Source organism: Lipophrys pholis, assembly GCF_963383615.2.
Source record: "Lipophrys pholis genome assembly, chromosome: 5".
In the NCBI taxonomy this organism is placed as follows: domain Eukaryota; kingdom Metazoa; phylum Chordata; class Actinopteri; order Blenniiformes; family Blenniidae; genus Lipophrys; species Lipophrys pholis.
In genome coordinates this window covers 9,702,296-9,717,991 of record NC_137628.1, presented here as the reverse complement: position 1 = coordinate 9,717,991, position 15,696 = coordinate 9,702,296, and the positions used below count along the sequence as shown (strand labels likewise).

The following is a 15,696-nucleotide window of genomic DNA, read 5'->3' as shown; positions in this document are numbered from 1 at the left end:
TAAAGCATAAAATATAATATATATTCATCTAAAATGTGAAAGGTGATGTTGTTTTACGATTTAATTTCTGACAGTGTGATGGAACTGCTGGTTTTATTCACCAGAGATTCATGTGGAGAGCAGCTGAACCCCAGATGAGGGTCGGACCCTGTTGGGCTTTGTTGTATTGGGAGATTTATTACCAAGAGCTCTGTACACCAGACGTGGTACTTACTGTACTGACTCTCTCTGATGGGGACGTGGCTGATGGGAGCTGCTGACTGACCGTTCTGCAGACGCACTGAGAGAACCTTCCTCTGCAGAGCTGCTGACTTCCTCACCAGGAACACCTGAACCATCGAGTCAGGAAACACCAGACACCAAATATCTTCAACAACTATCCAGATTAAAGAGCTTCTCCCCCCCCCCCCCCGTGGTCAGGTAACTGTATTCTCACCCCCGGCGGTTGTCTGCGCAGTATCTGAGAAGCGTCCTCCTCGCTGACGGTCAGCAGCAGCCACACTGGGTGAGTCTGAGTCAGTCGGTCCAACACGCTCATCCTCCTCCGCAGGGAGTCGTACCCAGAATCCTTTTCGCCTCCAAGGCCGACACAGTGAGACTCCTGAAGGTACACGCCGCACTCTAGCCTGGGAGTGGAGGAGAAAGCACCAGTAAGGCAAGGCAAGGCAAGGCAAGGCAAGGCAAGGCAAGGCAGGGCAAATTTATCTATAGAGCACCATTCAAACACAATGCAATTCACAGTGCTTTCCAAAGAAATTAAAGACATTAAAGAACTACAGTAGTCATCAGACACACTGCAGAGTCACACTGAGGAAATGAATAGATCCAGAAGAGCCTTTTTCCACCCAGATAGAGATCTCATTATAGAAGAGGATGTTGTAATATTTCTACATTCTTTTGATTTCACACATTGCGGGAAAAATGAAACAGAAATAAACTGGAGGAGGAAGCAGCTCCTTCATCAGAAAGAAAACTCAACTTGTCAAAGTGTAATGAAACTCCAGCTGGGAAATGACAAAAAAAAAAACACATATGTATGCACTTCTGTCAGTATTTTACCCTTAATGGAGAAAATGACCAAATTTGAAAAGTTCCTCATTTGTTCTTTCAAACAGAGAGAGAACAGTTGTACTGAACATTGAGACAAGTTAAAAATGGCTTCAAAACATTAGAAATAAAAATAGAAAATACTTGATTACATGCCAAAACAACATTGAACATTGAGTCTTTAGTAGTTTTCAGCACACTTCTGGTCCACTTTACTCTTTAAAACTCATTTTAATAAATATTATTGAATTAAAACAGCATAATTACGTATATACTTAAAAAATTACAATAGAACTATAAAATATGAGGGTTGACATTTCTTTCTCTTCTTCTTTCTTCTTTTCTTTTAGCACACATGTCATCATTTCAGGTTTAAGGACCATGATTTGTGTTTAATAGGACATTTTCATTACCCAAAAAACCAAAACATCCAAGGCAGGTTTAACTTTATGGAATAAAAAGTCATCAGAAGGAAGAAATACTATGTGAGATAGATTTAGTTTCGTTTCGTTTCGTTTCGTTTCGTTTATTTTAGACAATTCATTGGAAAACTAAATGTATAAATCCATCAGCGTGTATTTTCAAGGACCAATCTGCTCTGACTCTTTATTTATACGAAGAATACACTAGGACCAGTTTAAACCCATTGACAGGAGTCTGTCACTTCTAATGTGCAGGAAACGTGCAGCAAACCAGCTAAAACTGCAACTAAATTCAGGTTTTTAAGTTCACTTCTAGCTTTCTTCCACAACATCTGAACTAAATGAAACATCATTTCGTAAAAGAAATCCCATCAGCTGCCAAACAGCTTCAAAAGGTGTAACTGAAAGTCTCTGGTCGTTTGGTTACATGGTAAATATAGTAAATAATGTTTTGAGGTCCATGAATATGTGGTTTAAAGTGATTTTCCAGCAAGAGACTGACAGAAAGATCTAAAAGACACAGCTAACTTATTTTAAAATAATAGAAACATACTTGGATATTCTTTTTTACAGAAATGCATAAATATGTTCATATTTCAATGAACAATAATCAAAGATTATAGATGTATATGTTAAAAGGTAGATTAGACCTTCACAGTAACAATCAGTTGTTTGAAGGAAAGTGAATATAGACAACATTTAATGTATTTCACATTTAACCACATGAACTGAACTATTTATAGTTGTTTTATTTTTATTGATATGCTTTAAGTCACTAAAATAAATAGAATATCTGGAAAAATAATTATATTTCAGGAGATCAGATATTGTTGTTTTTAAAGATTGCCATAATTATAACAAATACATTTTTATAAAGAGCTTAAAACTTTTTATATCTCAAACTGCTGGCTTGTGGCCCACTTCTGGGTCACAACCCTCCTGATGTTAAAGAAAGGTAAGCTTGTCCAATTCCAATGATGAAAAACAATTTCATGGATATAAGCGGCAGATACAAAATGATTGTGGTGGCAAATGAGCCAGAAGATGTTCATTTGTGCCTCAAAGTAATGAGAAAATAAAGACAAAATGAGCAGGGAAGAGAAAACCAATCTGTGATCCTACATCATTTGAAATAAAAGTACACATTTTGATAAATAGATGTGAAGGTTTGCTCTGTTCGCACACTGATCGGCCCTCCAGCGAGCCCCCAGCTCAGCCCTATGAGCTGTCAGAGAAGAAACACTGAGCTTCTCGTGGTGTCGTGATGTTCTGAGGTATCTTAGAGCAGCAGTGAGTGAAACATCCTTCAGAATAATGGAGGAAAACAGTCTCACCCGAGCGGCTCGGCGGGCTCCTTCTCCAGGCTCCGGGGGGTCTGCACCATTTCCTTCTTCAGCTCGCAGATCTCCGACGCAAACGCGTCGATCAGCTGGAAGGAGACAGAGCGTGGGGCTTTATGGGAGGAGGCGGGAGGAGCAGGGCGGGCGGGAGGGTGCAAAACCCAGAGCGTTTCTCAACATGAGTTACAGAGTAAAGAAACCAAGAGTGGAGACGAGAGGGAGACTTCAAACTGGTGGACTCGTGCGAGGACGAAAGGAAAGGTTTGGTCATTCTTCCTGAGCCTGGATCCTTTTTCCTCTCAGCAGGAAACGACGAGACAAAGCACGACAGAAAGACTGAGAGGGAAGATTTCCTCTACACACAAACAGTCCTGGACTCAGCTCAACGTGGAGTCTGTCATCAGCTCTAAAGCATCCAGTCTGAGGATGTGGAGCCTCAACGATCCACTGAGCTCAGGCTTCCGCGCTTCACTTCAACATAACGCTAGTTTGGCATGAGACAGACCTCCTGTCACACTATCCAGAACCTGAAGTTTTTCTTTCATAACAAGGAACTACAGCTCAGTGGCATGGTGGCCAAGTGGTAAGGCGTTGGTCTCGTAAACCAAAGATCATGGGTTTGACCCCAATCCATACCTCAGAACCAGTTCCCTTCTGAGGGAGATGGATCCATTGATTTACCATTGAAGAGGACAGAAATCTGTCCTTCGACCTAATGTAGTTATTGTGTTCAGAATAAATACAATCTAAACCATTATCTGTGTCAGTGCAGCAGGAAGAGTTCTTCTGTAACATAAAGTCCTTTTAATCGGTACATCTGCAAAGAAACAACAAACCCAACAACAGTTTTTAACTGCTTTGCCGTATAAAAATGGCTGCCAATTGCTTTCATGTTGTTTGTTTTCTTCCACATTCCTTGGTTCCAGATGTTAAACCCTTCCCAGGCACTTAAACGCAGCAGATTGACAATCTGGGTCAAACAGCTCTGACACACAGAGGAAGGCTCAAATCTAAAAGATTTCATCATAATGCGAGAGTCCAAGGCAAACCCTCAGAGACACTAACGATCTGCAACGCTGCCGTCAGTCCACATTTCAGCCAGGAGGAGGCAGCGTTTCACCCGAGGCCTTCCTGAAGCCCGCAAGCCCACAGCTCTGTCGCAGCTCCTTAAGCTCTTCATTAAATCCAGCAGCAGCCGAGGACTGAGCTGCGTTACTGGTTCAGAAGAGACAACAATCCAGCTCATGAGAGAAATACTCACCTGAACAACTGATCCTCAACAACTGAGAAAGTGAAGACTTTTTCCAGACGTCGACAAACAGACCCGACGAATCAGCAAAGAGGCCAACAAAACAACCTGACCCCTCGATTTAGTCCCCTTACATTAAACATAACCCCAAAACATTCTCGATTCCAAGAAGACAACAAAGATTTCTGCTGCTGGCGTCATTCCCCCCAGTGTTTACACTCACGTCAGTAACCACAACGAAGCCTCAGGTTCAGACTCAGCCGCTCTGAGGTTGATTCGCTGAGTAAGACGTTTTTCAGGGGGAAAACACGCCACTAAATCATGATGTTAGATAACACGATGAACGCCTGAAGGGTGTTTGGGCATTTTGAGTGAAACATGTTTCGTAGATTAGCTGATGGAGCTCAAACATCCGTAGGAATACTACAACCTAACTCATCTGTGCACAACAAGTTAAAGTCAAGAGAAATGTCTCCATGTTAACGATGACACGGTGACAGAGGCGGAGCAACCGAGGTGTAGAATGTGCAGGAGCAGCGCTTCAGAAAAGTTGCGTTTTTCTCATTTTCTATGGAAACTGAGTTTTGAGCATTTTCAGAAAAGTTGGGTTTCCCGCATTTCCACGGAGAGAGTTAGAACGTTTTCGAAAAGTTCCACCCTGGGAGCTGTTTTTCAAAAGTTGGGTTTTCAGTGACTCTGAGCACTTTTGTCATAAATGGAAAGTTTCCGTTTTCACTTTGATACGTTTCCATGTAAACAGTTCAGCATTAACCAGGTGTGTCCCTTCTTGTCAGGCCAAGAATAAAAAAAGCATGATGGACACAGAGAAAGAGACAGCAGCTCCATAACTGTTTCAATCCAAGAAGATTCACTAAAACTTTGCTGTTACTTTTATTCTTGATAAACAAACCGTTTTTGTTCTTGCTTTAGGGGCTGGCGAGGTGATTATCTCACTGTGGAATGAAGCTGATAGCTCCAAGCTCCAATACTGAGTTAAGAGCATTAAATCATGTTCATGAAAATGAGTAGACGTGTCCAGAAGAGACATCGGGGCTAAATTCCAGAGCAGTAGGATGAAGGCCGGCAAGTACGTGAGCAGTTGAGTGACTGGATCTTGGCACGCGGCCTTGAAGGGCCCTCGTTTTCACACGACAGGCTTTTAGAGGAACATCACTGATATCCAGGAGAAAGGTTTGTGTTTTACCTCAGAAAAATGTGGCACTGTACCTTTAAGATGTGTGCGCATGTGTGTATGGAGGTAAGTGATTCTCTGCATGGTGCAGTTAAAGCCATGGATGGAGTCAATGGGAAACTATGTGACACACACACACACACACACACACACACACACACACACACACACACACACACACACACACACACATACACACACACACACACACACACACACACACAGGGCTCTCTCAGTGTTGTGTGGATGGAAAAAGCCGCAAAGGAAATTATAAGTGTGACTTTGGGAATCACTCTGTTAAAAATTCTCCAGGATACCAGCCTGTACTGTATATACTGGGCAGATACATACATTCAAATTATAAAGCACAAAAAGCCACTTTGGACCAAATAAACTACCAATGTTTGATAGAAATCTATTTAATGACAATAATCTGGCTTTGTAGTATAATGTTTAAAAGTTCAACCATTTAATATAATGAAAACATCTACTTTTAAAAAGTTTTAAAAATAGCAGCATTGGGGATGTGGGGTTATGATAATGGACAAATCCCCATTTTCATTTGAAATAAATGAACTTATCTGCTGTTATACTCCTTTAATATCTTCCTATCCATGAAATTGAGTTTGAAATACCAATTTGTGGAATTTATTCACTTAAATATGAAATCCTAAAACTATCATTATTCAAATTAGTCAATACACTAAACAGCCATTATACATTTTATAGTATATACACAGTGTGAAAAAAAATTGCAAACTGTGCAAGAAAACATCTGTTACGTGTTTATTTTAGAGCGTGAAAGTGAGTTTTCGAGGGAATATTTCCTTGATTCGTGAGCTATTTTGGTGGAAAAGGAAAATAAATGGTCAAAGTAAAGATTAAAGGGATTGAGAGGAGTGGTTAGGAACACAGAAACAGACATGGAGAGTTTTATTACTCCTGTGAGTGGGTTTTGTTGAGCCGCCAGCATGCAGCTGGCAGCAAGTGTTTCCAGCACTCCTTCACAGTATGGCCGAAAGTAAGAGGAAACTGTCGAGACACGGCTCGTCATAAACATTTCAACCTGCTAATATGAAGAAAAAGTGTTTGGTCTGATCTACTAATGTGAGAAATTAATTCCACCAAAAAAACTCAGCAGTGCATAAATATCAACGTTGAAGCATAAGAGTCCCAGGAGGGGACGATACGGACAAAAACAACTGTATTCGTAGGCTTATGCTAACAATTGTTTTTGAAATATTGTTAGAAAGAGTGAAAAACATGGAATCTTTTGCTGTTGCAATGTTTCAAAGTGGCGAAGTTGACGCACAGCCGAATAATCATCATTTGTCTTGAATAGTGAGCCACTGAGGCCCTGTCCACACGGCAACGCAGTTCCATGTAACTGTATCGTTTTTGGCCGATCATCCACACCGTGAGACGTTTTGGGAGGCTGAAAAAACGGGTTCCAGATTGGAGAAATTTGACAATGCTGCTGCGGATTTGACGCATGAGATGGACAAAAATGGCTGAATCTGATGTTCTCACCCCACGTCACGTAACAACAACAATGGCGGACTTACATGCTCAATGTCGTGCTGCATAAGCTATTGATGCCATTTGGTTTAATAAGGCAAGATGCTCCATTTCTTGAATACACAGATTTTTTCTTACAGTGCCCCCTATAGGCCTGGTATATGTGCTCCATTGTTTTTAGTCATTTTTATGGTACCGCGTGGACGAGGAAAAAAAAGAACAACGGGGAGATAATAGATTAGCCTGAGATATGGCCTGAGCTTTTGACAGGTTGTTGGACTTACAGAGCTTTAAATTGATCGAATTACGATACCAAGCTATCCCAAAATCCAGTCCACTGGTCTTTAGATGATGACAAAGCATCGCAGAAGATTTCATGCATTTCAGGTGAATACTTTTTGCGAAAAGTTGGTAAAATATATACAAACCAACAAATAAATAAATAAATAAATAAATGCAGCCAAAAGCATAACCGTCGGCCAACTTTCATTGGCGAAGGTTAAAAGACAGCAAGAGACAAAGATATCTGAACTTTGTCGCTGAGATGACGCTACAAACCTGAGAGTTCAGCCTGATTTCAGGACGCTTGTGATGAAAACAAACAACCCGTGTCCGATACTTTTAATGTGGAGGTTACGCGCAGAGGTTTACTACAGGTTATTGGAAAAATTTGGTATGTCTAGAGGTGGAAAAATAAAGATGAACAAACATCCAACAAACTTTCAACAGAAGTTGTTCTAAAATGAAAGAAAAACAGGAAATAATTAAGAACAGGCATCAGTCTTCTGTAATACAAAACGGAGAAATAAACATCAAACGCTGTGGACTCACGAGAAAGTCTGAGCAACAAAAACTCCCAAAAACTTGTGTGATGATGGAAGTAGGTCAGATTGTTCTGTGATTTGTTTTTTTTTTTGTTTTTCTACACTGAGTCTCACTCTGTCTGCCACAATGGATCTGTAATTAGTGAGGATGCACAACACTTTTACAAGCGACATTCCTGAGGACACAAGAGTCATTTTCAATGAGAACCGAGCCACTCTGAAGAAAAGATAGATTGCATACTCTCAGATGGGAAAGGAGACACGTTTATTTTGAATATTTACATACCTCGTACTTACTGAGGTTTAAACAAACCCAGTTTGACTATAAACCGGTTTGTTGCGGTTCTTTCACAACATATGATAGAACAGAAACAATGAATTTAATCTGGTCGAGGTTTTCTGGGGAGATTGGGTCCTTACCTTGAAGAAGCTCCCGCTCCTGTCCGTCAGGCCACAGGTGGGGTTTCCAGGAGGTGTGTTGGAGGCCATGTTGTGGTCCTGGACTCGTTGGTCAGCTCGGGCTTCAGCTCTGGGGGTCACAAACAGGCTTCAGCTTTCAGAGGAAATTCCTTCTTGGACCACAGTCGGTCTGCAGGAGCGATTTCATCGCGGCTGTCTGCTTCCTCGTCTCTTTACACGCACTTCTCCTGTCACTCTCCTCGACCTCCTCGCATACTTTGATTATGTATTCACCGGTTAAATTTGGCCTCAACTGAAACAATTTCTTGTTCCTTCCTCGTTCCCCCAAACGATCTAAGCACTAAACAAGACGCAAATGTCTCCAATGTCTGTCCTCTCGTTGGTCTCCTTTGTTATGAACTCTGTTGTTAGCTCGTCTCTGTGTTTGTGTCCGATCGGTCCACCCTTCTCCTCTTCTTCCTCCTCCTGCAGCTTTTCTTCCTCCTCTCTCCAGCCAGGCTCAAACTATGAGAGCAAACACGGAGCCTTGGAATGATTCTGCAGTTTATCTTACATTAATCCCCCCCCTGACCACAGAGCCAAGTCAGGAGGCTACAAACATTCAGACGAGGAGAAGTTGCCTCACATTATCAATGCAGACTGGAAACTGTGTGAAGCAAAATCAGAGACTTGTTACTTAATAACTGTTACTGACATAATATGAAACGGCTCATTTTTGCAACAGCAATTTTGACTTGAATGAAGATGAAAATATAAACAAATCAGCTGAAGATTTTATTTTCTTGCATTAATGTTAGATAATACTTGGTAGCTAGCAAGCTAACGAGCTCTAACCAGCCTAGCGATCTGGCTATGTCTGTAGTTGCCCGTATTTTGGTTTCTAAAAGAAGAGAACGTCTCTTGACCAAGTATTCTCGTATTCTGTGCAATGTTCATGCAGTTTTTGATCAAAACTGAACATTCATATGAAATCAGAATTTTAAAACAGAGACGGACATGAAAAGAGAACATTCAGTCACACTAATCCATCAAGCAAACCAAGTTTTCTCGTCTCAGTTGGACGTCCATGGGAAACCTCTGATGGAGACTCAACCGCAAAACTGCTCCAAAGAATGTTTTTCTCTCATGTGATGGATCGTGGCTTTGTCGGGGTGAGAGGGCGTTCATAGTCAAAATATGTCCCGAGGTATCTCTTGGTAGGTTCTTGTGGTGCAGACAGTTCTGCAGTGAGGAACCAGACTAAAGCCAAATGGCACAGGAGAGGTCATGAACCCTTCTCTGACCTCGACGTACCACTGGATCTAGGACTGAGGAGCATCTACAAGACGTCAGACACAGGTCAGGTGGGAGGTCCAACTGTAGCTCTTCTCTAATAATAAGATCATTAAAAGAGCAACGAATGACTAAATCCCAACATCTAATGGTGTTTGGATTCATCTGTTATGTATCAGGTCATGTCGGGACGGATTTCCCCTGCTTTTTCACTTTAAAGTTGAGTGCACTGAGAAAGGTGAGCTGTGAATTAAAAAACTGAATTTCAATTAGACTGACCAGCAGTAAAAACAATTTCCTAAACTAACTAATGAAGTAAGATTATTGGTGGAGAGGGAAGGACAATATTGATCTGAGAGTCTAAATATTAAGTTAAATACCTAAAAGTAGATGAGTAAATCTTGAGTTAAGCTCTCTATATGTGCCTGAGCAGTTTGATTCAGCGAGCAGCACAAAGATGTGGTCTTTAACCAACAGGCAGTACAAAGATATCATCAGATACATAAATCTGCACATCGTCAGCATAGATAGACAACAGGAATGTAACTACAGTGAATTTCGCCTTTTTGTCTTTCTGAATTTCACCTTGTTGCTTTGACAGAAAAAACAACAACCTTTTGTCAATCCAGGAAGTCATAAATGACTAATGAGCGAATTATCGAAAATATTTATTCAACATGGACCTTTTAAACAACTGGAAAAACAGAATCCTGAGGAAACTGCTGACCTTGCAACACACACATTCATTCGCACACACTGAGTACCGTCTGCACCAGTTTCCTGTCTCACAGCACAACGGATTGTCTGGTCCTGGCGTTAAGGTTTCATTTCCACAAACAGAACCAAGTGGGGAGAACGAGTTTCTGAGAGGATGGAGGAAAGATGGAGGAAACATGAAGTTCACAGCGTGAATCCTGCTGAAACTGTTTATTACAAACCAGCTCACAGAAAGTTTCTGAGCTCCTTTGTTTCTGTCAAAGATCCAAAACTGGAGGCCAATAAAAACTCAGTCAGCTGGCAAATATATTTTTCCGCACGTGTGAACGCCTCAGAGCCTCTCGGGGCCTCCCGATGAATGCTGAACTTATTGGATGACATGTTTATCCACACAGAAATACCATTAATATTAACTGAGACGTGAAAAAAATATTTGCCCTGTAATTAAGTTGTGCTGAATGCTACAGTTGTGTTGAAGGAAACAACGACAATAAAATGTAGTCTATTGAATTGCATTTAATTTAAAGCTTTAAACCTTCAGTCATGGCTTCAGTCGGTAGCTGCAGGTGCACATTTAGAAGCAGAAAAATGGAGGATTGTGATTTGAAGATTTGAGCCAGTTGGTCTCATAGGCTGCAGCTGTTTCAGGATGTTCTTGTTCTGCAGAGGTCAGGATGTATCAGAGGTGAGCTGGTGAGAGGAGGATAACAGTGGTCTGATCCAGCAGACCACTGCTGCTTCTGACAGAAGCTGTCAAATACACAGAGGGAAAGCTGCATAAAGGAAACCTTTCCATTGTTGGTCAAAATATAATGGCAAACCAGTGTTTATATACTGTGTGCGAGATCTGAACAATGATTCTAACCTCTGGGCTGCACAAAATACAGAATCAGTTTGTCACTTTTTAAACCGGATTGAGTTGAACAAACTCTGAGTCCAACTATAATTAGGGTCCGAGCACTGACAGTGCAGAAGGACCCTATTGAAATTGTAAAGATTTTTATTATGATTAATACTACTACTACTAATAATAATAATAATAATTGTTTTACCCTTGTACTTTTTTCATTATGGGAAAAACACATTTTTGAGGGCCTAAACATACATAACCTTTTGCGACACTTTGTACACTCATCAGGCCCAGCAAATTTTTTTTTAAATTTTGGAGGAATGACATGTGACTAGAATAATGGCTTAGTGGCCCCACCTGGAAAATGTTTAAAATTCAGCCCCCGGATCCCGATTCACCTAGGCTGCGAACGTCGGCACACATATGTAAGAACCCAAGACGCCAAAAAAAAAGTCTCTTCCACTCATACCGGAAAATCAACAGGAAGTACGCAATTTTTATATATATATATATTGGATTTTTGCATATTTTGCAACCCTGCTGAAAGGCAGCGTTTTGTCTTCCAATATGGCCGGATGAACATAAATCACGTGAGTCCTGACGTCACACGGTGGCGGCCTATCCGGGCTGGCAGGGGTTTAACTTGACCCACAGGGCTAACGGAGGCTAACGGAGGCTAACAGGGCTAACGGAGGCTATCGGAGGCCTACGGGGCTAACGGAGGCTAACGGAGCTGCAGACAGCTGCATAACTGCACCGCAGAGAAGAACTACCACATGTGGGTTGTGTTTTTGCCCCGAGGAAAACCAGATGATGGTGTGGGCGTGGGCAGGAAAACAACAATCAGAGGGGGCAGGGATTTATTTATTCTACTGAAATGCTGTTTTTAAAGAGTGGAGAGCAGAGAAGAGCAGAGAGGTGGAGGAGGAGGAGTAGAGGAGGAGTAGAGGCGCTGAATGTGGGTCAGAGGTTCTAGTTGAGTTCAGATGAACTCTCTGTCCTCGGCGCTGGTGGAGAAACCATGTGAAGAATTTGATTGCTCAGGACAGAAGTTCAGGATTCCTCCTTTAAAGTCTGACCTCAGCTTCAGAGTGTTGCCATAGCAACCGGCTCAAATCCACCTCAAAAACATCCAGCTTAATTTCAAATGACCGTGAAGCCGGCTGAATTGTGGTTTTGAGGAAACACCCAGAAACATGATTCCACTGTAAAGTTCAGCCTGGAATCTTCACTCTCCACTTTTAATCTGCTCCAGGATGAAACTGAACTCAGACGTATGAGCTGGAGGAGGAAGAGGAGGAGGAGGAGAAGAAGGAGGAAGATGCTCCAGAGCTATTACATAGATATATCATATAGGATCTAACTAGTGTGTTTCAATATCTAACATGGAATTCATAAACTTACTGGGCACTTTATGAAATACTGCTTTTTAATGAAATTATTTAGTTGCAGCAACTCAATGATTTTCGATGTTCAGGCAGTTGAAGTTCAAAACGAGCACGAGGATGATGGAGAAAAGGGATTTAAATGACAAACTGTTGATCTACTGGGTCTTTTCACATGGAGAATGGTGCGAGAAAGAGAAAACGTCCAGTGAGCTGATGTTCTCTGGGATAAGGGTGAGAGAAGAATGGAAAGAGACTAATAGGACATTGTTTATTTGTTTTTTTCATTTATTTTGGACGTGGGAGGAAGCCGGAGCACCCGGAGATAACCGATAACCCACACCTGCACAGACAGAACATGTATCACACAGAGAGCCTCCAGGTGTTTGACCCGGTGACGGTTCCCCTCTGCTCCTCTCACAACAAGTCTATGAGGGTTTCCATGTTGGCTGCAGCCGTCGTCTGATTGGCCAGGATCGCTCCGTGGTCCAAGCCCATCGCCATGTCATCAATTTGATAAAAGTAGAGCTTCACACCGTCGTCCTTGTCTTCCTCGGCTATTCTCTTCTCCGGCGTTCTCTCTCCTGAGCTGGAGATTCAGATCTTGAAGAGCAGAGTTTTCCCCTCGTTCTCGCTCTCTTTGCACAGCTCTTGTAATTTGTGGTGGAGCAGAGAGTTGTCCCAGCTGAGAGTCTCTCCATCTCTCTATCCATCCGTTCTCTAGGAGAACAAGAAGATGAAGGAGTCCATCCTCCATCTTCAGAGCCAAAGCATGGCTGCCTGAGTGGGTGGAGCAGGTTGCCGAAACATCGCTACGGGGGTTTATGCAGGTTCGCCTGAAGCGGCCCTCGGAGACCGTCAACAAGATCACCTTCGCCCGCGTCCACCGCCTGGGAGGGGGGACGCCAGGACAACCGGCGCCCGAGACCCATTGTCACAAAGTTCATACTTTTCAAGCAGAAGGAACTAGTGAAGAGTGGCGGCAGAGAGCTGCCAGAGACGGACATCAGTGTGACGGTTAAAGTCGTCATGAGAGGCAAAGTCATTTCTTATTCATCATATAAGACCAAAAAGGAAAACAATATGGAAAAATAATTGAGACAGCTGATTGTTGTCGTCCTTTTCCAGTGCTTCCTGGTCTTTAAGTCTGCAGCTCATCTCCTTGGAATTGTTGCTGAAGAGTTTGGTTGACCTGGAATACTCTGTCTTTGTCTGCCTGTGCAGCCCTGCATTTCTTCAAGGGCACTTGAGCTTTGAGTTTACTGTGGAGGTCCGGCACTCGCTTCTCCAACCGTTTCTTCAAACCGCCGGCAGCTTTTGTCTCGGCTTTCAGCTCTTTGTACTCGCGCTGGGGGTCGTTGCTGAGCTCTTCCGGCTGGAGATTCTCTGTTCTCAGAACTCTGTTCTGTCGGTGGATCCCTTTTGTTTCCCTAAAAACAGCCCGAAACCGGTTGCAGAGGGCTTTTCCGCCTGCCGCCATCATTCTGGAGGATCGAATCAGTATCCACTTCAAAGCCTGCAAGATAGATGTTTTTAGCTTCGAACATCTCCCCTTCTGTGTTTATGTTGCTCTGCAGAGAATCAGTAACCTGATACCTGTAGTGAAACCGTGTGAATTAGAGATGAACTGGGGCGGCTGCAATGTTTGGCAACATTCTGCACTTTGACGTGTATCGACTGAGTTTGCATAGTTTTCACAGTCTGTAGCGGGACTCCAGTTAAAGGTATTCCGCATTAACTTCCCCCACAGGGCCAGTTTGCTCTCACACCGCAGACCGTCCAGCCACAGTTACATCACTTTTTATAAACCTGCAGAGCTTTCACTTCTTCCTCGAAGCTACACCCAGAAGTTTCCAAAGCAGACTCCACAGACATGTGAAATGACCCATTCAAGCTCGAACCGGCTTCAAAATCCAAATCTGGAGGAATATGTTTTTTTTGGGGTTTTTTTCCAGTAAAATGATGTCTGATGCATTTCCTCTGTGTAGAACGTTTTTCATGTGTTGGGGGGTGGGGGGTATGAAAGTTAATCTCTTTAACAGATTCCAAGGGAGCTCAAGCTGGTTATTATCCTGAATGAACATCAGCGAACCAGAGGCTCGAAAACCAAGGCAGAGATATGTGTTCAGGTTGAGACTCGTTTCACATGAAACAGGAAGCAGAGACATTCACAACATATTGATGGCGAAAATATACAGAAACCAGGAAACAGACTGAAACACAATGAGAAGATAAAACAAGGTGCAACTTCTGCTGCTGTGATTAAAAAGAGCAAGAAAAACCTTCTAGGATTAGATTTATCAGTGCAAAACCAAAGTGACTTTTTAGATGAAAATCATCTCAGTTCACGAATAAGATTTTTACAAATATATATTTGGTGCTTAATGATGCAAAAGTGTAAACATTTGTAGAAGTTAACGAGCGAACTGGCAATCAACAGCTTGATCTGTTTTGCAGTACCACTTTGTACCAGCAGATGGTGCAGCGAGTCACTTCTTGTAATAGTGGGCACGAATGTATAATTTCATCAGTTTCCATCTCTAATAAAGCAAATATCAACTTACCAATGATGAATTAAGTTATTACTATTGAAGTAGTATTTAAGAAAACCTTTAAAAGTGTATCATCTACAGATTATATTCTAAATATAATACTTTGTTTTTGTGCAGTTATAAAAAACAGGTATAGAGGATGCATTCATTCATTAAGGATACATACTATACAGCACTCTTAGTTATGCTAATAATTTTCATTTGTACAATTTCATTGTATTATTAGCTTTATTACAATTAAAATGCCACAATTATAACATTGAGTCCATTATTGGTAGTTACACTTGTTAACATCAGAAAGCTAATAAAAACTAAATCTGAATCCCTGATGAGCAGAGAACACTGACTCAATACACCCTCTGGTGGTACACACTGGTATGGCAAGACCAACTGGCACTAGCAGTTACATTCTCTCTCGTTTTCATAATTATTGATGGTTGAATTACTTGCTTAATTCAGTTTAAACTGCTGCACCACACACATTTTAGAGTTGACTTCACTGAGGATTTCTCACCTTCCAGGTAATTTCTTTTTCATGCATTAAGGAAAAAGAACGTCTTTGTAATGCAACTTTCCAGTGAAAAACTGTAGCTTGACTAAACAAAGGCAAAAGCTGCAGCTCCTCTTTCTGCACTCTGCAGATCTGCTTTTTTTTTTTTTTTATTGCAAAGCCGAAAGTAAAGTCCAAGACTGTGGAGCTTTGTCAGAAATACATTTTAAAATGGAGCTTTGCACATGCCCAGTCCTCTCAAAGCCTTTCTCTTCTCACTTTGAAGGATTCAGACAAACTTTCCATCACCTGACTGGACCTGTCTGCAGACTGCTGCAGCACAGAGAAGTCCAGAGGAACTTCGACAGAACCCAGCAGACATGAAGGATTCATGACAGCAAAACAACAGAGAGCAGAC

At 41.9% G+C, this 15,696-nt stretch overlaps 1 protein-coding gene across 2 annotated transcripts in view; it reads right to left on the bottom strand.

The window, feature by feature from the left end:
- The window catches only part of LOC308109634 (ras and Rab interactor 2-like), a 31,529-nt gene that overhangs the window by 15,684 nt on the left and 149 nt on the right, over positions 1-15,696 (bottom strand). For both annotated transcript variants that reach the window (XM_080463332.1, XM_080463331.1), the window contains exons 2-5: positions 8,013-8,121; positions 2,804-2,898; positions 437-626; positions 215-329 (exon numbers count right to left, since the gene is read on the bottom strand). In XM_080463332.1, the coding sequence (XP_080319458.1) occupies positions 215-329; positions 437-626; positions 2,804-2,898; positions 8,013-8,081 (469 nt within the window). In that variant the 5' untranslated portion in view covers positions 8,082-8,121. The remainder of the gene's footprint in view (positions 1-214; positions 330-436; positions 627-2,803; positions 2,899-8,012; positions 8,122-15,696) is intronic.